Raw genomic sequence first — 24,310 nt, 5'->3', positions numbered from 1 at the left:
TTTTCTCTATTGCACCACATTCGGTATACTATTTCAGTACAGTGCAATATCCACGCATAACTGAAGCATTTGATTTGATTCCACTTGGTACGCAACCTTCACTTTATCTCATAACCGAAATATTTCGATTCCCCGATCATCACACAAGCATCGCTTCTTTAGCATAGAGCTTGCTGGCGTTTATTCACCTCTCTCTTTCAAGCTTGCAGGCGGGATAGGATTTGTTTTCATCGGGAAACCTTTCCTGATGACAACAAATCCTATTCCGCCTGCATGTTTGAAAGAGAAAGGTGAATAAACGTCAGCAAGCTCTATAGGTTTCTCTTTTTTTGCAATCCCAAACTTACCTCACTTTGTTTCCCCGTTCAACTTCGTGACGTTCTCTTCGTTTTCTCAATAGGGCATAATCGGTGAAGTACTAGAATTGAAGTAATGAGCTGAATTTTTGTATGGTGAGAAGGTCAATTCTCCGTTTCTGCAATGAAGTGGTGCAGAAAGCGTGAGTATTATGATTCCTTGCCTAATTTGATGCTGGTTGAGCAGAACTTTGGGTAACCGTATTGTTGTTTTCTCCATTTCTGGCAATTTAAACAACAAAGTTTCCCAAAGTTTTGCTCAAACAGCATCAAATTAGACAAGGAATCATAATACCCACGCTTTTTGCACCATTTCATTGCAGAAACGGAGAATTGACCTTCTCACCATACAAAAATTCAGCTCATTACTTCAAATCTAGTACTTCACCGATTTGTCCTATTGGCACCATGGTGAAATGAAAGACTCACAACAACAACAATATCTATGATTCTCACTAACACTGCTTTCGAAGCTTTTCGAAAGCATTTTTTTCATGTTGCACCACCACGCTTACCTTCTGCTGGGAGTCAAGGGCAGAAGCAGCGCCCCTTTTTCTTCTCGCTCACTGTACTCGGAATTTTCGCCGTTCGCAACAACCCGCTTTTTCACTCGCTTTCCTGAACTAAAACCGAAAATTGTTTTAATTTTGATCCTCGTCGCAAAATGTAAGGTTTCGGCTTCGAAATCTAATTAAAACAGTTTGTCGATATTAATAACTTACATTTATTTCTCGCTTCGAATTAACCCGCATCCAAAACACGCGTCCGCGACCATCTCGCGCTCTGTTATTTTCCTACCGTTTCTCTCCACGGATCTCTACAACTGTCTGTCGCCAAGGTTGCCAACTTACCGATCTCAAAGTGCTAATGTAGTGTAACATGTGGAAATGGCTTATATTATTATTAAGACCCTACACTCGGCAGCAGGTCTTACCATCAATGTCAATAAGATCAAATCGTTGGATGTAAACACGGTCAACACTTCCAGCTTTACAGTAGCTGAGCAGACGGTGGAGAATGTTGAAAGCTTTCAATGTCTTGGCGGCCGATGGAGGCACCAAGATCGATATAGGTGCACGGATCAAGAAGGCAAGGGCTGTCTTTGCGAGTTTAAGAAATATATGGGAAACAATAAGAATAGTCGGCGCACCAGAATCCGAATTTTAAGCTAAAATGTGAAATCTGTGCTGCTAAACGCCAGTTAAACTTGGTGTGTATAAGTGGAGAACACTCAAAGGCTGCAGGTCTACATCAATAGATCCCTACGGTATATAATTCGTGCATGGTGGCCTCCCAACTGGATCTCCAATGTGGAACTCCATCGTCGATGTCATCAAAAGCCGATAGCGACAGAAAGCAAAAGTGAAGGTGGGTAGGCCAAATTAGTCTATGGCCACAATCTATGCAGGGGTGGGAACGAAATCTGCAAACATGCGTTAGATTTGCACCCAGCAGGACATCGTAGCAGAGGCAGTCCCAGAGGCTCATGGCGGTGCAACCTCAACAAGGAAATAAAGGAAGTTGAGAGAAATTTGACCTGGCCACAGGTCAATGCGATGGCGGGCAATCGCCCAGGATGGAGATCTTTCCATTCGTCCCTCAGCACCACCATGGATGCTCAGGACTGAAAACAGAAACAAACAAACCCAAGAAAAATCCTTAAAGGAAACCTTTCCGGGTTTCCGGGGGTCGATGAAGAAACCCTGGAATGAATCTCGAAAGGATCCCGGTGGAAAGTATTGAAGGAGATTTCAATGAAGAAATCCCGAGAGGATTTTCTGATCGAATCTCTAGAGAGGTCGTAGATGAAAATTCAGGAAACATAAATAAAAACAGAGAGAAATATCTAAAGGAATCGCTTGAGAAATTAATGAAGGAATCCCGGAAGCAATTCAGGAAGAAATCCCTCAAGGGAATACCGGTGACACCCCTGAAAGAATCCCGGTAGGAACTCCAGGAGGAGTCTTTAGAAGATTATTTGATGGGATCTCAGGAAGAACCCTGGTTGAAATACTGGAATGGATCCCAGGAAAAATCCTGGGATCAATCCCAACAGGAATCAAAGGATCAAAAGGAATTACTAAAAGAAACCTGGTAGAGATCCTAGGAGAAATCAATGGAGAATTATCCGGAGGAATTGCTTTTTTTACAAAAATCCAGTGCTTGAAATAAGGTAAATTTGAAGAATACGAGCAATTATTGCTGGTTGCTTTCAATTATGGATTTTTGGTGCACTTCAGCTATCACACTATTTCTGTGCTCGGGCACGGCTGCCGACATCATTTTTATAAATTCAACATTTCACAAACTTTTTCCTCAAAAAGAAACACCCAAACCTGCAGAACAGGCCACACTGCAACAACTTTCGCGAGAAAAACAGAGAGAAAACTGAATCGGAGAGTTGTCAGATGGATGAGAATCAAAACAAAACCGAGAAAGAATCCGACGAAACACACACACCACGTGCTAATCAGTGACATTTCTCGACGTCAAAATGCTGTCAGACAGCATGGTTGCACTTATCGTCACACTTTTCAACCGTCACACTTTCATACTGTGCAGTTCGATTTGGTGAGAACAGTGCAATATCATCACCCCCACCAATACAAACGAACAAATAAAGGATATCACAGAAAACTCGAACCAGTTGCGACCACTACATATCCCTCATCGGTCATTTGGTTAATGAAGGAAACTGACTGGAGACGGTACATGCTCACTTGCTGTGCGATTAATTTATTTATTGCTAAAAACTTGTCAAAACAATGATTTTCAGGATGGGAATGTTGGACGTGGTTTTTGATTAAAACTAAAGTTCATTTTCAATTTAATAAAGCTAAACAATCATGTCTGTTCATTGCCGTATACACCGGCGAAAAGATCGATTCAGAGAGCATCCTACCGTTGAACCATACTTTCTCACTCTCAGTAAAAATTGTTATTGCTCCTGCTTCCACTTGCTTCCGGAACATGTTGTCCAACGAAGGTATCTACAGGGGATAGACAAAATTATCGGAACAGACAGAATTTTCACTATCCAAAAAATGTTCAATTCTGGAGCAACATTTGAAAGGGCCCAAGAGGTCTTGTGTCTTTTTTCTAAAACGCTCCATAGGGCATAACAGCAGCCCGCCCACGCAAATGAACACCGTTATCCGAAAGATCGATGTTTGCTCTATCTGATAACGGTCTTAGTTTTTGTGAATAAGCTAAGGGGGCCTTAGGAGCGACGTGTGAAGTCATTGTTTACCAATGCTTGTATGCCCTTTTCAAATGTTGCTCCAGAATTAGCTGTAACTTTCCGAAAACTACATCAAATATTCTCAAATTTTTACTGTAAGTTGATCAGCTAATTGTGTATTAGTGGTCAGAATTTGGAAAAGATCGAGCTGTTCCGTACGTAGTTATAACGAATCTAGAAAAAGTTAGAATTATCCGATAGCCAACTTTAAGCTGTTACATCTCCGCATAAAATGAACCGAATGCAATGAAATTTTGAGCATTTATGACTTATATAATGAGCCATAAAAAACTTTTAACTAAACTTTAAATTCTTAACACGGAAGAAAATTATAACGATTAGATTATTTTTCTAATTAAACCAAATTATCCAAAATTTTAACATCGTTTCAAAATGCAAGATGCTAATTAGAGTTCATTTCAATTCCCTTTAATTTTACTTGAATATAAATACGTTTTTAGAGAAAGTAACAACATAGCCGGCAATAAATTGAAAAAGTAATGGGATGAATATTAAAAATATACCAATTTACTAAAAAATCACAAAATAAATTAAATCGGTATATATTGTTAAAAATTTCAAGTTAAGTCAAACGTTTTTAAGAGCTCATTACATAAGTCATAAATGGTCAAAATTTCAATGCATTCGGTTCATTGAAACCGGAGATATAACAGCTCAAAGTTGGCTATCGGATAATTCTACCTTTTTCTAGATTCTTTATAACTTCGTGCAGAATAGCCTGAAGGTTTTCAAATTTTGACCACTAATACACAACGAGTTGATCAACTCACAGTGAAAATTTGACAATATTTGATGCACTTTTCGAAAAGTTACAACCAGTGCTGAAAAACTCATTTCGTCATATCTAAATTCAATCACTTACAGCTAATTTAAGAAGCCGAACCTGAGAATATGGTATATGAAAAACTTGTGCAGCTAGACCAGTTTTACAAGAAAGTCACGGAAACACCACTATTTTCCGAATATTTAAGATAAATGTCACGGACTACCTTCGAAAAATCTCAATGATATTCACGGTGAATATCATTTAGCATTTTTCAATGGTAGTCCGTGACATTTACCTTAAATATGTATTCGAAAAATGACGGTTTTTCCGTGACTTTCTTGCAGAACTGGTATAGCCGCACAAGTTTTTCATACACCGTATTCTCAGGTTCAGCTTCTAAAATGAGCTGTAGGTGGTTGAATTTAGATATGACGAAATGAAATTTTCAGCACTGGACAACTAATTGAATTTTTTTTTGATGAGTTAAAATTTTGCCTGTCCCGATCATTTTGTCTGACCCCTGTAGCTACCGTTTTGGGTTGCGCAAAGGTCGAAGAGGAACACAGGAAACGCTTCGCCTTTTCAAGCACTGGATAAATCCCTACGAGATGGCCTTGTAAGTAAACCAAGACATCCATGATATAAATTATATTTGTGCTATCTTGCGCATTAGCTGGAAGTCTTTTCAACGCATGACTTTTACGAACTTGCCCTAACTCCACCTGTTCAAAGGATTTCTTACTAATGATTACATAACCGAACTGTACTTAGTTTGATAAACATTATTAAAACAAAAAAAAATAAATCATAGGTATCTTTTGGTTGGTTGATATTATCAAATCATCACTAGCGTGCGCAGTTTTTTCTTTCTTCTCGCTCATTCTCTTTGATAAACACAAGAAAGAGCAAGATAAAATAGGGGGCAAGCGCTCCCTCTTTTATCTTTCTCTTTCTCGTGATTGTTCACGAGAGTGAGTGAGAAAAAAGAAAATGCTGCGCACGATAGAGCAAATCATATAGTTTATTCTGCAACACCTTCTAGTAACAATATATCTAACTTGAGATCATTCAAATAAAGGGTGTCCACGCCAATTTCATGCACACAGAAAATATTGTATAACTTTAGATTGCGTTCACCAAAATAGCTAATTTTTTGACCATGAATAGTACATTATGTGTAGCTAATACCATAGAATATTCATTAAAATCGGTTGAGTATTGGCGCAGATATTGTCGATATCATAAAATGAGATCTTAGAAAATTTGGGCACCCATTTCAAAAAATTGCTTAGGCCAGTGGTGCTCAGGCTGAAGGATACCGCGGGCCAAATTTGCAATTCGGGATCGAAATGCGGGCCGCATAAAACATCGATGCACAAAAACAACAGAAAGAACAATTCTAAAGCATATTTATTAAAAATCTCAACAGTTTAATTTAGATTCATAAGTTTGGTTGAGAAAAACGTTTGAGCTTCAAATTAAAATTCAAACAAGTAATTTAGAAGTTGCCCCTAGATTTGCCTTGAAGCCACTTCAACAACTTGTCAAGCAGCTTTTACTAGAATTTCTTTTGAATCGCTCCAAAAATGTTTGCTGGATTTTCTCCTGAAATTTTTTGTGCAGTTGCTCCAGAAGGTTTTCGAGAAATTTCTTGAAGTTTCTTTTAGTTTTTCTAGAATTCTCTTGGCACACCTCCAAGAACTCCGCTTAGATTTGCCTTTGGAACTGCCCTAAAGTTACTTCAGGAATTCCTCATTAATCGTTTCCAAAAATTTCTCCTAGAATAGCTTCCGAATTTTTCCGAAAATTTTCCAGGAGTTTCTTGAAGATTTTAGTAAATTCTTTCCATAAGTCTGTTCTAAAGTTGATGAAATACTTCATCATTGGGTTTCTTCAAAAATTAGATTTTTAACAATTGTTTCCGGAAGTTTCTTCTACATCATCTTGCTGCATAAGATGCTTCAAATTTATTGTTCAAATTTTCCTCAGGCGTTCTAGGCATCTTTTGTATCTTGATGCAGTTGGTCCTGGAATCTGATTTGTAGTTACAATTGAAAATTCTCTTTTTGTTGCACGAGGAATTTATTCGCTTAGAGTTGCTTAAAAGTTTTCTCCAATAATGCTTCCTGGAGTCAGTGCCGGATTTGGGCTTCGGAGGGCCCGGGGCAAACCCTCTAAAGTGGGCCCCCAAAAGCAAGATTATGAAGATTTTTAAACTTTTTGTTTTCAATGTTGTGTATTATTCGTATTTTTATATTTGGAATTTTTTTTTGCGATTCAGGAAAAAACTAAGTCACACAACTATTTTGTTCATTCAAATTATTATTTTATCACTAGCTGTCTCGGTAAACGTCGTTCTGCCTGCCTACTGTGTTTTTTTGACATGCAGCTCTGTAAAAAAATGCCCCGCAAAATGGAATTTCAAACTTTCTCGTTTTCGGTGCGATCCCGGTCGATTTTCCCAAATATTTTTTCGTATGAACACGTCGGAGCCCTGCACGAATGAAACACTGAAAGAATGGTGGAGATCCGTTGGCCCGTTCCCGAGCGTATTCGTGACATACAAACACCATTCCATTTTTATTTATATAGATTTATTTTGCATTATTTTCAAAGATATAGTATTATTGTAGGAAATATTCAGGCCGAATATTACTTACTACCGATGTCCTATAAAAAGTGTACTTTTAACAATGCAGTTCTCAAAAGCAACAATGCAACAATTGGAAAATTACCTAGTTGTTTTCAGAATATGATCGTATAATCAACAGACTGATGTACAAGTATTGTTTAAGATTTTTTAACGCACTCTGTTTAGAGACGCTTTTGTGCAGTAATTTTTGCATAAATAAGCTTTTCTTCTGATCTCAACAAGAACTTTCAAGGGGTTTTGAAAAAATCGCGTATACCAAAATAAATCAAAAACTTCGTTTTACTAAATTGTTGAATACTGTAATATCTCTCTAGAGCTGAATTTGCTGCAATCAAGCAGCCTCAAAACAATTGAATTGTTAAGCAATTAAAATATTGTTTTTCAGTTTAATCAAAAGATCAAATTTTCTTTGTTCCAAAACATAAATTAACAAAACAGTTTTATGACTTTAGAACTGCAGCTCACACCAAAAAAAAAAAATACCACAAAAACTTTGAAACCAATCTGCAATGCTTCAAAATTATGAAATTTTGTATTTCGATTTCAGATTATAAACAATCTGGATACCGTTAAAGAACCCAATTATAACAACTCTAGGACATACAATAAATATAATCGTCTTTGGTGTGCATTTTTATGGATTCGTTGAACATAATATATAGTGCTTATGGATTCTTGGGGGGCCCTCCTAATCGGGGGGCCCGGGGCACTTGCCCCCTTTGCCCCCCCTTAAATCCGGGCCTGCCTGGAGTTTCTCCAAAAATGTATCCAAAAGTTTCTCCAAAAGGACACAGGAGACGCTTTATGAATCTCGCCTGATTTTTTTTTTTTTAAGTTCGTTCAGGAGTTTTGCTTGGACATTTCAAATTGGATTCGTTAGTTTTGTTTCGAAAAATGTGTGAGTCTTATAATAGAAATTTAAACAAACAGTGAAAATTAAACAATATTGGCAACCAAGTTGAAATTTGTTGAGAATTTTGTCAAAAACTTCGTGCTTTGTGTTCTTCGGAAAGGCGAAATGTGAAATATTTGCTCAGCGTTGCATTGACTGCGCTTAAAAAGTGCAACTAATTTTTAAATGATTCAAGATTACATTTTTAACAAACTTTCATTTGATTCGTACCACTTATAAATAAGTATAAGCTGGTTTCGTGACTTAGCTGAAATGCCGAAATATTTCGGAGTTGCGATTTCGAATCTTACCAGAACGGATTGTTCTTTTTGTTTATTTATCATTTAATTTGTGTTCAACACTGTGAAAATTGATCAGCATTTTTTTTTGTTTGATTTCTTAATAAATTTAACGAGTAATTTCAAATAATCGTTCAAAAATTTCGATTCGTCTTAAAGTACTCCGCGGGCCGCATCTTAAGGCTTGGAGGGCCGCATGCAGCCCGCGGGCCGCAGGATGAGCACCACTGGCTTAGGCTATAACTTTTTTGTTACCTTATCAAATCGTTTGAAAATTTCACTCGATATTCTTAACATAGTATCAATTAAGTGGTAAAAATTTGATCGAAATCGGTTCAGTACTTTTTCTAGTAAATATCCAAAGCTCAAATCGCTTCAAGGTAAATTTTAGGTACTTTTTGACCATTTTTAGTTCCGCGTGCACTATTTTGTGTGTAGACCCGAGCAAAGGCGGATAACAAAGTGATATCACTTTGATAATAAACTGTGTTATCGCTGTTATCATTTTGTTATTTTTGTTATCATCTTTTTCAATTGATGACAACCAGATGATAACAAATTAAGATATCGATAATTTTAGTCTACAGCGATAACTTAAAAATACTAAATGATAACAAAATATGTTATCTGTTTCCAAACGCACATTTCAAAACTTTCCCAAAACTAAGAGTCTGATGAAGCTTGATTCTAGAAATAGATTCCGATTTCCCCTTTTAATGTGACTGTAGTACGAAAGCGTAGCCTTTTATTACTCTCACTATCAATGAGTCCCGTTGGTATAGGGGCTATAGGCTGCGACCGACAATCACTCGATCAGGGTTCGAGATCCGCCTGGGCGCAATAGTTGAAAACATTGGTTGTAAATTATAAGAAACTTTTTTCAATAGGTGGTGATGTCGGTAAAGTAGATTTTTACTATTTTGGTCGGTAAAATAGCACATTTTTTCGTGTTGATAACTAAATATAATGTTGAGCAAAATATTGTACAACACAATTAGTTATCAACTTGAACTCATTGATAACATAACTTCTTATCATTTTGGTATTCGAGAAGTAAATTTGAGTTATAATTTTTTTAAGCTGGCTCTTAATTCAACCTAAATGATAACAAACTCAATTATCAAACTAATGATAACCAGGTAACAGAACTTGCTATCATTTTGTTATCCGCCTTTGCTCGGGGAACTGGTAACACTGTCCCGATTTTTATAATACTTTGACAGTGTAAAATTGTTGTGTTAAACTGTTTACAGTGAAAATTTCAGCCATTTTTGTTGAGTACTTTCAAAGTAAGAGCAGTTTGATTTTCACTATACCAAAAACCACATCTGCTTATTGTGACATAGTGTGACATATATGGCTATAACTTTTTAATGGTATGATCAAATTGAATGAAATTTTGACAAATTACTTCTACATACATACTTTACGTACATAAAAATTTTCATTGAAATCGGTTCAGTATTTTTGGCGCCAGAGTGATACTTTCCAAAATGCTTGTTTGTACAAGATTCTCAAGTGGCAATTCCCTTGTTTCAACGATATCTCCGCCAATACTCAACCGATTTTAATGAAAATTTTATGGTATTAGCTACACATAAAACATATACTATTCATGATCAAAAACATAGCTATTTTGGCGAACGCAATCAAAAGTTATACAATAGTTTCTGTGTGCCAATTTCATCGTGGACATTATAAGAATCACATCCGTATGAACAACTCCACCGAAGACACCAACTTAACATTTCAAATTTGTTCAAATTTATAGGGGGGGTGGGGGTAAGACGGACATGTTTAAGAAACACTCTATTTTGACAGTGTAAACAATGCGGTAATTATAATTTTATCTCTATACTATATACTTCAACTAAGCTACTTTACAGTCTGCAAGCCGATTTTGCAATAAAATTTGATTTTCCATGACTTTTGAGATAATTAAAAAGTGATCTCCAAATGTATGTTTTTCAACAGTGTGGGTAAGACGGACCGGTAGGGTGGGTAAGATGGACACGTTTGGAAAATTAGCTAATACGCCTCTAATTGTGTTAAACGATGTTTGTGGCCGTTTGTATTCGGTAGATCAATCATAGTAGAATCTAGATTTGGCCTTAAATCTCTTAGCGAAATGTGTTTTTGCAAATTAAAATCTATTTTGTAAATTGGAAACCTCCATAGACTGATAAACGCCTAACAGTATGCAATGCTCTGGTAATTTTACAAAGTTCAAACTGTTCCAACAACAAAAATTCTAATATAATGAATTTTTGAACAAAAAATCAATATGAAATGCTTTATACAGCTTCCACAATCATTTTTGTAATCCATAGATTTCAATCTGTGAACAATGTGTGGGTCTTAATGTATTTCTTACGGCACTATCAAAGTAACCCCAACACTGTCCGTCTTACCCACCCTCAAGGCAGTCCGTCTTACCCCCACACAACGCAAAATATTCATTCCACCACCGTTATTCATAATCCATGAAATTTACCTGAATTTCGTTGTGTATAGGACGGAACAGTTTAAGGACAAGGTATTTGGAGTACATTGCTCAAAATTTCTAGAGCACCGTTTTTTAGAACCGTTGAACGGATTTGGATTAAAATGCATCACGCTGTTGACAACCATTGAACAATTAGCGTGATGCATTTTCATCCAAATCCGTTCAACGGTTCTAAAAAACGGTGCTCTAGAAATTTTGAGCTATGTACTCCAAATACCTTGTCCTTAAAACTACTGGGAAACTCAAAATAAAATGCAAAAACTTAGCAATTTAATGTTAAAAAGCTTTTTTATTGACGCCTCAAAATTAGATCCCAGCACAAAAGCGTGTAGCCTGGTAAATGATTGATTATTTTTTGCACTTTTGACATATGTATTCTCTCATCGAGTGGTTCAATAATCATCAACTGATAAGAAGATATAGTTAATCGTAAAAGAAAATCAAATTTCATCTCTTAAGAGACAGAACTAGTCAGTGGTCCGTCTTACCCCCACCCCCCCTACATCAAGAAAACATATTAACTTCACATTTGAAAATAGGATAAAAAATCTCAGTCATATGTAATCTTCGCTGCATTATTTGCGTCACCTAGTGAGCCAACTCTGAAGTTAAATGTTCTCCCTGTACGAAGTATGAATCCTCTGAACAACTTCTCTGAAAGCCTGTCTGCAGTATACTGAAATATTGTTTTATTCTCAAACAAAATCACTTCAAAAGTACTGGTCTATAAATAGGACGCTGAGCGGATATGGGTAAGATGATAAAAATGAAACAAATTTCGATTAATATAAGTCATTCAACATTCGTATAATTGGATTGCTGTGGGGAATGTGATCCATTACCCAAAAACATGTCAGATGCACACACCATAAAAGGGATTTCATTCCAACAATCCCCTTTTCAACTATTAGCAATATCAGTGTTATCTTCTTCTTCTATATATATAAAAATGCAGTGGCATACGTGGGACCGCGCATAACTTGCGAACGGAAGGTCCGATTTTGGTCGTCTTAGTTTTGTTCTGTTAGTTTTCACCCAAGGAAGGTTTATGAGGCCTAAAACATGGAAAAATTTAAAGTTTTCAAAAATCGATTTTCTATACCTTTTTCACCGGGGACTTGGGCTTGGCTAGAAACTTGAAACGTCAAAAAACGCAGTAGGCAAGACAAAGTTTGCCGGGTACAGTTAGTAGTTTATGTTTTAGTTGGATGTAAGGAAGCAATTGGTTTCGAAATTTACATTCTTATTTTATGAGGCATAAATTTGAGAGTTATGTACATATTTGATTTTCAGCAATTAAACGACCCAACCACAACTTTATTTTAAATCATATTTTCTCTCTGTTTTTTTTTTTTAGACCAACCTCAACCCCAAACGAGGAAAACAACATGTAGCTTATTCAGTAACGACAACTACCCACCCAAAACCTACCCCAGCCATCGCAAATCACCATCACCACCATCACCATGGAGGAAACGCGCCGCTCCCGCAAGGATCTGAAAAAGAGCCACGCCGACTCGTGGCCCAGCCGGGCGTCGCTTCCGGCAAGCCCTAAAATCATCAAAACCACCGAGGACGACCCGGAGGCCAACAGCGACGTGTTCGACTACTGCCAGTCGTCGTCGCACACCTCGTCTAGCGTGCAGTACGAGTACGGGGCCATCAGCCCGCGGTTTGAGCGTAAGTTTTACTGCTCGTTAAATTTTCAATCGCGGGGAGGGAAACTTCACTAAATGTGTAACATACAATGCGGCAAACACTTTTATTTCAATTTCCAGGAAAGCGTTTCGAATACTGCTACCCGACTGTGTCCAAAGAGGACTTCTCCAACAGCATATCACTCGATAATCAAGACATAGATCGTAAGAAAAAACGAATTTATCCCAGCAAAACGCCCGACAATTCACTGGAAAAGTAAGTATCATAACACATTATACACATTTGACATTACACGCGCTTATGGCCCAATCATGCGTGATTTGCCATTTGCCCCACTACTGATGCGTAACCGACACCTGGGCCCACAATACCGTCCAAAACATTTTTTTTTTTTCATATTCCAGTGAACCCATCCTGGACGAATCGAACGCCAGCAGCAGTTCAAGGGCAGCCAAGTCACCGGGCCATTCGCCTCGACACTCTCGCCGACAGCTCAACAGCGAGATCAACATCACCTCGAACCCCGGCTATCAGGTATGGTAAGCGTTTCCAGCTCATAGCCGCAAATTGGCTACATAGGCAGGCACACTTACAACACACACGCACACATATGCACGTAGATACGCAAATGTTTATTCGGTTTAACAGCATCCTGCCGGAAGCCATTTGGTCGAAGGATGTTTGGTCAACTTTATGGGGTTATTATTCACAGCTACGGTCCACTGCACGAATTTATGCTGGCCTGCTTACTCTAACACGAAATTTGACGTTCGAGAGGTGACGGCACCGCTCAAACGTCAAATTTTCTGTGAAAGTATGCAGGCCAGCATAAATTCGAGCAGTGGACCATAGTGAGCTTATGAAAATTGTTTTAGTTGATTTATTGCTATAGTTTCGCTGAATGAGTTTTGACTTTTGACAATCAAAAATAGATATATTGAAAATACAAGCTATATAGAAAATACAAGACTAGACTAGACTAGACTAGACTAGACTAGACTAGACTAGACTAGACTAGACTAGACTAGACTAGACTAGACTAGACTAGACTAGACTAGACTAGACTAGACTAGACTAGACTAGACTAGACTAGACTAGACTAGACTAGACTAGACTAGACTAGACTAGACTAGACTAGACTAGACTAGACTAGACTAGACTAGACTAGACTAGACTAGACTAGACTAGACTAGACTAGACTAGACTAGACTAGACTAGACTAGACTAGACTAGACTAGACTAGACTAGACTAGACTAGACTAGACTAGACTAGACTAGACTAGACTAGACTAGACTAGACTAGACTAGACTAGACTAGACTAGACTAGACTAGACTAGACTAGACTAGACTAGACTAGACTAGACTAGACTAGACTAGACTAGACTAGACTAGACTAGACTAGACTAGACTAGACTAGACTAGACTAGACTAGACTAGACTAGACTAGACTAGACTAGACTAGACTAGACTAGACTAGACTAGACTAGACTAGACTAGACTAGACTAGACTAGACTAGACTAGACTAGACTAGACTAGACTAGACTAGACTAGACTAGACTAGACTAGACTAGACTAGACTAGACTAGACTAGACTAGACTAGACTAGACTAGACTAGACTAGACTAGACTAGACTAGACTAGACTAGACTAGACTAGACTAGACTAGACTAGACTAGACTAGACTAGACTAGACTAGACTAGACTAGACTAGACTAGACTAGACTAGACTAGACTAGACTAGACTAGACTAGACTAGACTAGACTAGACTAGACTAGACTAGACTAGACTAGACTAGACTAGACTAGACTAGACTAGACTAGACTAGACTAGACTAGACTAGACTAGACTAGACTAGACTAGACTAGACTAGACTAGACTAGACTAGACTAGACTAGACTAGACTAGACTAGACTAGACTAGACTAGACTAGACTAGACTAGACTAGACTAGACTAGACTAGACTAGACTAGACTAGACTAGACTAGACTAGACTAGACTAGACTAGACTAGACTAGACTAGACTAGACTAGACTAGACTAGACTAGACTAGTGCCCAAAATAGAAGCCACTTCCCAAGTGGCTCGGATCTCTATCTGAAGCCTGAAAGCCCAGAAAAGTTTTTCAAAAAAGTGTATTATTAATACAGTAATAATAAGTGTATTATTAATACAGTAATGTTCCGATTTTATCACGCCCTCCGCGCGTCAGTCCTTCATTTTTCATTAATCTACTGTAACATTTGAGAGCAAGTGTTTCCCATCTTCTTCAAAATGAATGTTGAAAGCTCGCTTTGCAACGTTAAAAATATTGAAAATATGTGTAGATTTTGTGGAATATTTAAAAGCATTTTTGAAAAGCGGCGTGATAAAATCGGAACAATACTGTATTACCTGTGGCCCGCGGCAGTAAAAGGTTGGGCAGACCTGTTCTACGGCAACCGCCGCTCTTCGTCGCGGCCACCGCCGCCTTTACCACGACTACTGCCGCTTTGGCAGCGCTGATGGCAGCGCTGTTTGGAGGATTCACAGATTCGGTGATACTTGGAGTGTTGCTGAGAGCGCAATAAGGCCGACCGAACCACAATGGTCGGAAAAAGATAAAGTTCGGCCAAAACTCTTTTTATGTGTTTAACCGAAGTTATAGGTTGTCTAGATATGTTATATAGTATTTTGAAACAGGGGTATTCAAAAATTACGTAACTTCAATAATTTAAAAATCTGTAGAAGTCAGTAAACTCCACATTTTTTGAGTTTTTTGTTAGAAAATCAATTTGAATTGAATTGAATGATTAACTTTCGATCAAATCCAATCATGTTTGTTCAAAACGTGTAACAAATGTGGGAAGATAAATTTTATTTCAGTCAAAAATGGAAAAAATACGTAAAATATATGAAAAAACACAAATTTTTTAAACAGCTCTAATTTGAAAACCAGCAAATTTCTGCAAAATATTTAAACGTATTTATGCAGCCCTAGGCATGATTTTTAAGATGTACTATTCGAAATTGCGGCGACACGTGACGACACGAACCGTTTTTTAACTTAAAAATTACTAAAATTCCTAAGGTATAATATATGAAAATTTGAAATATTTTGTCACATATTAATTTTGCACCATACATGCATTCGAACTGTTAAACAACAAGCTTTCATATGCTGGATAACATAAAACACGTATTACATTCTCAAAATATTAAAATTTTACTTTTTTCGAGTGGTTCATTTTTCAAATTTGTGAAATAGGCCACTTTGGCAATGAAAATGTCGTATAAATATAAAAGCCGGCATGCTTTAAATTAGGAATCATAAAACTACAATACATTAACTTTGTTATAAGATAAAATAAAGTTTAAAAATATCTAATTCGTTTTTTGGTAGTTTTGGCCGCTCCTTTCTATGGAGCCCGACCAATGTGCGAACGTCGAAGGTCACCGGTGGCAGTCGAGCGCCACTCGTTTCACCGCGAGATTGGGCGGAACTTCACAAACAATAAGCAGAGAGCCCGGAGTAAGTACCGGGGCGAATTGTCCACAGGCTTCGGACGACGGTAGTTGTAGTGTGAGGTGCACCTGATACCGTGCTCACTGGGTTTCGTCCGGGCAGGATAGAAATAGTGGACTGGAGATTAGCCTTCTTCCAGTAAAGTCTTCTTTAACAATCGACGAAGCCTCGGGGGGGGGGGGGGGGGGGGGGCTTGGTATTTCGTACTGAATCGCCCCGATCCCGTCCCACGTGTTACTGTCCTGGCTCGGTCCTTTTTGGTCGACCAAGGTTTTGACACATTCCCGGCTTCGGCGCGCAACCCAGTCACTTGCACTCATGCACCGTCAAAAACTTGTCACAAGCACTGTCTCGAGTCCCCGAACCGGTCTTCGTTTCATGGTAACACACATCTGTCTTCCCGCGCGATCTCTCGGTGACCCCCCGATTTTTCTCCACGATCATTCATCGGCCAGAAATGTCAAACGATCTTCTCTCCTAATCTTCCTCTCTCTCAGCATTTCCGCCCACATCGCCACCCCCTTCAGGCGGCTGTCTAAGTTCACCACTGCTTACACCGGAACATGCGGCATTAGGTCAGCACGATTGTCACCCACTCATTTGAAGTGACCGTTAAGCTAGCTAGACAATTATATATCCCTACACCCCCACCATAAACATAACCAAGTTATCGTTCGGTAACAGGTTATGTCAAAAGTTTTTCAAAGTTTATCATATAAGTCATAAACGCTCAAAATTTCATTGTATTTGATTCATTGAATCCGGAGATATAACAGTTCAAAATTAGCTATCGAATAATTTTGACTTTTTCTAGAATATTTATAGCTTCCATACTGGCTCCATTACTTAGAAATACTTTGGAATTACTTCAAGAAATGCTTTACCTAGTAAAACATCTATAAAATTTCCTTTATGTTCAACCCAAATTTCCATTACACACATCTCATACACGAGTTTCAATAAACTTCTCCAGTGAAAAAAATATCAAATAGAGTGTCATGGTGGTTTAAGGGGGAAGGTGTCAACAAACTCGGTTCCATAGTTAGCCTAGTGGTTAAGGCTATGGATAGCCAATCCGGAGACCGCGGGTTGGATTCCTGTTCTGGTCGGGTATATTTTCTCGATCTTCTGGACATAGTGTATAATGGTACTTACCACACAATGTACAAATTCATGCAATGGCAGGCAAATGAAGCCCTTCAATTAATAACTGTGTAAGTGCTCTAGAACAGGGGTTCTAAAATTTTTTCAGCTTGCGACCCACTTTTGATTTTCAAAGATTTTGGCGACCCACCAGCACAAAAATTTATAAAATTAGTCATTTTTTTGCAAATTTGGTCTGCTTTTATAAACAAATACATTTTACCACTTTCATGGGTTGTGATAAAGTAACGTTAGCCCTCGAACATAAAAAAAATATTTATAGTGCTCCTTTAGTTTTTTGAAAAAGTCTAAGAAAGGTTAAGGTGTCCATTAGACCTGTTCACTTTGAAACTTTTTTTCTCCGATTCTCCGTGGCACATCAAATTATCAATCCACATGCAAAAACAAGTCTTCAGTCCAAAATTGAGCCAAATTTATAAAGATTCAAAGGTGTATCAAATCGATTTTGTGTTTTGTTTAGCCGTTTTCACAGAAATTTACTCAGAAATTCACAAAATTGTTCCGGAAAGGTGCCGGAGATACCGTTAGGATATAGTTAGAACAATACTCTACAACTTTGCCGAAGACACTACGGTGTTTAAATTGCGTATTTTGAAGTTATTCAACAATTTTAGTTAAAAAATCACGAGAAAACTCGATATTTTTACGATTTTACATATAAAAGTCATGTAATTTTACATTATTTTACGTGACTAAATTAATTAGCTAGTACCCCTTTGTGTAACGAACATTTCGTCCATACATCGTTTTTGTGTAGAAATTCGTTTTCATTGACTAATTATCAAGTATGTCACGTTGATACTAAAAATCGCACAGAGTTACCAGCACGAATTAAAACAAAGTTACCCATGATTAAGACGGCATGCCATCGTATTCTAATGTCTTTTGATTGAGGTATCAGAAATAGTGCAGATGATAAGGCTCGAGCCTGCGGATCAGAAGGTCCCAGGTTCAAGCTCAAATACATGATAAACTTTTTTTTCTTTCTTTGTAGCAGTGAGGATGATGAATCTGCCATGACTTACACGCAATCTCCCAAAAAATAATGATAGGGACCTGCCAATTAAGCCCATTCCAGAACTAGCTAGATATTTAGTTTACTTGTTGACAATAAATCATGAGGACGAGATCACCTGGGCGAAGTATTGAGCATCTGTTTGATAACGATCAATTTAGCTAAAACAATTCCATACGATGATGGAACTGCTTCTGGATGCAACATTTTTCATACAACTGTGGGTGGAGCTTACTTGTATCTATCTACCCACAAATCAATACAACTACACGATGAAGGGAAACTTCATTCTTACTATGCACTATACGGTTTCGAAACAAGGCTATGATGCCAAATTGCAATGAGATGCAGTGCGTAGTTTCATTAACTTATAGCTGGATCGAGACGCAAAAAAAAATCCTATTCCAGGACTTGAACCTTGAATCTTCGAATCGACAATCTCATGCTCAACCATCTGCACCAATTTGAAACTGATGCAGATGAGACAAAGAAGTGTAATGACGTTTTAATCATGGGTAACTTTGTTTTATTTTGTGCTGGCAACTCTGTACGATTTTTAGTATCAACGTGGCAAACTTTTGATAATTAGTCAATGAAAAGAAATTCCTACACTAAAATGATGTATGGACGAAATGTTCGTAACACATAGGATCAATAGCTCATTAAATTAGTCACGTAAAACAATGTAAAATTACATGACTTTTACATGAAAAATCGTAAAAATATTGTATTTTTCGTGGTTTTTTTACGAAAATTGTTGAATAACTTTGAAATACGCAATTTAAACACCGTAGTGTCTTCGGCAAAGTTGTAGAGTATTGTTCTAACTATATTTTAACGGCATTTTCGGTACCTTTTTGGTGCAATTTTCTGGATATTGGAGTACATTTTTGTGAAAATGCTCGAAAAAACACAAAATCGATTTGATACACCTCTAAACCTTTATCAATTTGGCTCATTTTTGGACTGAAGACTTGTTTTTGCATGTGGATTGATAATTTTATGTGACACGGGTAGGTTAAAAAAAGTGAACAGGTCTAGTGTCCATGTTTGCAGCATCAGTTAAACCTTAGTCTTAAAAATTTGAGATAAGATTCGAAGTTTCTAATACATATAACCAGTCTGGATCCAGATTTAGTGGTAATTTGATGCTTCTGCAGAACTTTAAAATCTACTTTCAAATTAAATATCGGTTGAAAATGCTATAGATATTCACAGCGAATGGGTGAACATCAAGTAGTTTTTAAAATTATAGTACTGCTGGATGGTCAGATAAGTCCTCTTGAAATTTTAAATGATATTCTCTTTTCATTTGTTCCGTCACAGATAACAGACGTTCATTCTGACATACAAAATATTTGTAAACATTTCCAACCACCATTTCAATAATGCGACCTAACTGGCAACCATTTGGAGATGGCGCAACGATCGCATTCATAGTGCTAGAGTGCGAATGATAAATGGTAATAATCCATGTCAGATAGCAATAACTGCAGTAATTCGTTGTATAGATAGTGTCAGTGAGCAACGTATTGGGTTTATACTGTTTTTACACAGGTTTTGAGTTAAATTTTATTCTAGGCTAAACATCTGTTATCTATGGTTCTGATAAAGTTCAGGTTATCGACATGCATCTGAAAATAAGCTTCACTGAAGTTCGGTAAAGGTAAGGTTTCTTGTCGAAGTTTAGTAATGTTTTGTTGATTTTGGGTACATATTTCCAATTTTTTGATATTTTAACTGCTGAAACTGGCGTGTAAGTCTAACAGAAAATGCTAACTGCAGGTAACAACTTGAACCTATTTTTTCCAGAACACAAGTAAAATCTAAAATTTTACCCTAATATTAAAAATTCCGATTGAAAAATTATAGTATTAGAATCAATTTCAGAACGCAGACAGTAGATTCAATATTCAATATACTCCAGACAAGATTCATGATACCTGTAGGCAAACCTGGCTACGTCGACGATAACACGGCCGAGAGACGATCGGCCACCAGCAACAACAGGAACAGAAGCAGCAAACCACTTAGGAACGTCGGCGACCACGTTTTTCCGGTGAACACGTGGGGAGGGACACCACTTTCAAAGAGAATTCTACGGTTTTTCTCTCACTCGCGAAATAACGAACTCGAGGGTAGGTTTGTTGGACCCGACTATATTTCACCGGAATCGAAATAAGACTAAAATGATCAGAGCCAAAGAATCTACATCTACCTTCTAATCGCGCTAGCACGATTGGCACGGTACCGATCGGAATTGTTCTCCCTACTCTCTGAGTACATATCATTTGGCTCTCCATGAGTACTTTTGCACGTATATGTAATTGGGTACAATATTGATAATTCAAATATTAATTTTAACAGTTCGTGTTCAGCCGTCAGCGGAGATAGAAGTGCGAGATCTACAGCAGTGTGTTTTTCACAGTGGAAGCATTTGGCCGGTCAGGCTATTGTTAAGCAAAAGCTTTGTGATATTGACCTTGGGGCGAAGCAATCGGTACGGAACAAAATGGAGCTAAGGAACATCCACACCAACTGTGTGAAAGTGAGGTTCGATGCGAAGTCAAAGATGCCTACGGACAAAGAGGTGTTTGCTTTCTTCAGGAAGCGAGAATGGAAGCCGAACATGCTTACAGCAATGTTTCGGGAACCGAGGGAATACAGCGTGTACGTCAAGTTCCAAAGTGAAGAATTAATGAAGGCTGAATTGCTGCGATGTCCGACTATGGACATTTTCGCGTACGATGACGGACAAACCACAACGGTTTCGTTTTCTACGGCAAGGGGTGATTTCAAGTACATCCGGATTTTCGGTATTCCCATTGAGGTTGAAGATAAGCACGTGGCAAACGTCTTGTCAAAATACGGCAAAATACACCAGCTCGTACGCGAGCGATATGGACCGGACACAGGATATCCTATTCTAAACGGTGTCCGAGGCGCGCACATGGAGGTTACGGAAGCGTTACCATCACAGGTGCACATTCAGCATTTTCAGGCTCGTATTTTTTACGAGGGTATGCAGACGAGATGTTTTGTCTGCAACGGAACGGACCACGTGAAGCAAAATTGCCCGAAAAGGATTTCAGTGAACGAACGACTGAAGCAGAACAGCGGAACGTACGCAGGTGTTTTGACTGGCGGCATAAGCAAAGGGCCATCCGGTCAGCGCACACAATATTTGGCACCGGACAACCAACGTCCGAGCACATCGCGTGTGGTTGCAGCAGAACGATTGCTGGCCCCTTGCGAGATATCCGGTATTCAGGACGACACTCGTGGCGGCACTGACGAGGCATCCTCTCAGGCTACAGCTGTAGCAGATACAGAAGCGATCCAGGAAGCAGAAGATCAGGAACCAGAAGCGGCGGCAGAGCCCGACGTGGTGGCAACCGAAGTAGCTCCAACCGGAGCAGTTTCAACCGAGGAAATGGTTATCGAGAAGAGCAACAGTGAGCACAGGAAGCGGGGTCACGAAGCAGCTAGCGTCAACGAGAATCGACAGGACGAATCTGAGGCGTCATCGACAGAGCCCGAAGTTACCTCTAAACCAGGGGTAGCATTGAGCTCCGGAGGTCTTCTGGAAAAACAGGTAAAACGACTTCGATCAAAGAACAAAAAATCCAAAAAATAAGCCGTAAGATATTGTAATTATGTGAAATGAATTTTGTATTCAATATTGCAACGTTGAACCTGAACAGCATCAACACGGACATCAACAAGTCGCTGTTGAAAGATTTTATTACAAAGTTTGATATCGACGTTGCCTTTTTACAAGAGGTAGCATTCGATAATTTTTCTTTTTTACCATCGTATACTTCGTTGATCAACATTAGCATTGACAGAAAGGGCACAGGGCACAGGTGTGCTCATCAAGGATAATATAGATTTTCATTCATTTGTGTTAGATCCATCAGGAAGAATAATATCAGTCGTCATTAATGATATTAATTTTGTTAATGTATACGCTCATTCAGGCACGAATAAGAAAAGGGAACGTGAAGATCTTTTTTTGAACCAAATGACTGTGCACCTCAGCAAAACGAATTGTATGTACTCTGTTATGCTCGGAGACTTCAATTGCATTCTCGAGCCGAATGATTCTAATTCAAGTATAAAAAACGTATCCAAAGGTTTACGAACTTTAGTAAATGCTTTTAATTTCAAAGACATTGCGAGTGAAAAGAAATCTGCAAATTTTACATTCTACAGAGGCCCAACTGCTTCACGACTGGACAGAATTTATGGTAATCAAGAATTCCTTGATCGAGTTCGACAGGTTTCGACAGTTGGCGTTCCTTGTTCGGATCACCACGCTGTTGTGTTGAAAATAGGGATCCAGCCGACTAGTCTCAATCCACGCGGCCGAGGGTATTGGAAAATTAACTCTAGTCTTCTATCAAATCCGGAAATAAGTCAAAGATTTCGGACTGATTACGGAAAGTTGAAAAGCAGACTTAGCTACATGGACCACAATTCTTGGTGGAATCATGCTGTTAAAGCGAAAATTCGAAGTTTTTACAAAAACGAATCTTGGAAGTCATACCAATCAGTCAATCAACAGAAGGATGCACTATACGCAAAACTGCAAACATTAACTCGAAAACAGCATGCTGGGGAAAACACCACAGAACAGATCAATTTAGTGAAAATGGAGCTTATGGAATTCGAACACAAAAGATTAGAAAACTTGCGGTCAAAAATCAAAGATCCTTCGTTGATCGAAGGGGAGCGTTTAAGTATTGTTCAAGTCTCTAAGCAATTACATCATAAAGATCCTATTTCAAAAAGTAACCCAGAAGCGAACGGCGACAGAAAAATAAATCTTACTATGTCAGAAGTTCATCAGCATTTCTCGACGGTTTTCAGTCAAGATAGTGAAAATGTAACTGACCAAAACCATGACCCGCTATCGTCCATCCAAAAACAATTGAACATAGATGAGGCCAACACACTGATTCGTTATATATCACAGGAAGAAATCCTTGGAACACTAAAGCAATGTTCAAAAAAGAAGTCACCTGGGCCAGACGGGTTGACTTACGAATTTTATCTAGAACACTTTGAAGTCTTGAAAGAAGATCTTGAAAAGCTTTTTAATTCATATCTTTCTGGACAAACTAACCCTCCCACAGATTTTGCTAAAGGAATAATAACTTTGATTCCAAAAAAAGGACGAAGAAGAAATATTGAAGATCACCGTCCTATAAGCTTACTTAACACGGATTACAAACTGTTTTGTAAGATTTTGGCCAATCGTATCACCTTGGTTCTTGAATCCCTGATAGGAACAGAACAAACGGCGTTGATTGCAGGAAGATCATGTAAAACTAATGTTTTGAACCTCCGGAGAATTATATCGCGTTCAATGGAGTCTAAACGATTGAAAGGCTTTATTATTAGCCTGGATCTACAGAAGGCGTTTGACAAAGTAGACCACTCCTTTTTGTGGAAAGTGTTGGACAAATACGGGTTTCCTGCTGAGCTTATCAGTTGTTTGAAATTGTTATACGGTAAAGCGAGCTCGAAGATACTTTACCACGGATTTTTATCGCAGGACATTTTGATAAAATCTTCAGTACGACAAGGATGCCCGCTCAGTATGGTCCTGTTCTCCCTCTACATCGAGCCTCTAATAAGGAGCATACATGATAGCATAAGTGGTATCTTAATTTACGGGAAAATTATTAAGATAACCGCATATGCTGATGATATTACTATTTTCGTCAGAACTCAGGAAGAATTCGATTTGGTTATGCAAATAGTAGATTCCTTCTCGATATATGCTAAAATAAAAGTCAACCTTCAAAAATCTTCTTTTCTGAGGCTAAATAACATCTCGTCTGGACCGCAAATATTCAAAGAAGTGGATAACATGAATGTTCTAGGAGTTGTGATTGCTGATAATTGGTCGAAAATGATTGATGCAAACTACGAAAAACTGATAACAGCTATACAATATCGAGTGACACTAAACGAATCAAGGAACTTGAACTTGTTGGAAAAAGTTTGGATATTGAACACGTTTATTCTATCCAAATTATGGTACTTAGCCCAGATTTTACCTCCGAAGAACCGTCATCTGGCTAAAATCAAAAGTATTTGTGGAAACTTCATTTGGCGTGGACATATCTTACGAGTTGCGCGAGACCAGTTGTACCTGGATTATACAAAAGGTGGACTCCGTCTAATTGATCCGGAAGCAAAATGCAAAGCACTTTTCATAAGAAA

The 24,310-nt window shown here is 38.2% G+C and overlaps 1 protein-coding gene across 6 annotated transcripts in view; it reads left to right on the top strand.

Moving 5' to 3' along the window:
- Positions 1-24,310, top strand: part of LOC109423281 (uncharacterized) — a 217,129-nt gene that overhangs the window by 98,516 nt on the left and 94,303 nt on the right. For 4 of the 6 annotated variants that reach the window (XM_062854288.1, XM_062854291.1, XM_062854287.1 and 1 more), the window contains exons 3-5: positions 12,092-12,414; positions 12,513-12,648; positions 12,798-12,927. In XM_062854288.1, the coding sequence (XP_062710272.1) occupies positions 12,201-12,414; positions 12,513-12,648; positions 12,798-12,927 (480 nt within the window). In that variant the 5' untranslated portion in view covers positions 12,092-12,200. Of the gene's footprint in view, positions 1-11,668; positions 12,009-12,091; positions 12,415-12,512; positions 12,649-12,797; positions 12,928-24,310 lie in introns of those variants that run through there. The other 2 variants (XM_062854290.1, XM_062854289.1) reach the window with 2 other exon arrangements.

The sequence above is a fragment of the Aedes albopictus genome, chromosome 2, assembly GCF_035046485.1.
Source record: "Aedes albopictus strain Foshan chromosome 2, AalbF5, whole genome shotgun sequence".
Classification (NCBI taxonomy): domain Eukaryota; kingdom Metazoa; phylum Arthropoda; class Insecta; order Diptera; family Culicidae; genus Aedes; species Aedes albopictus.
The sequence above is the reverse complement of the archived record's forward strand: the minus strand, read 5'-3'. Positions and strand labels throughout refer to the sequence as shown.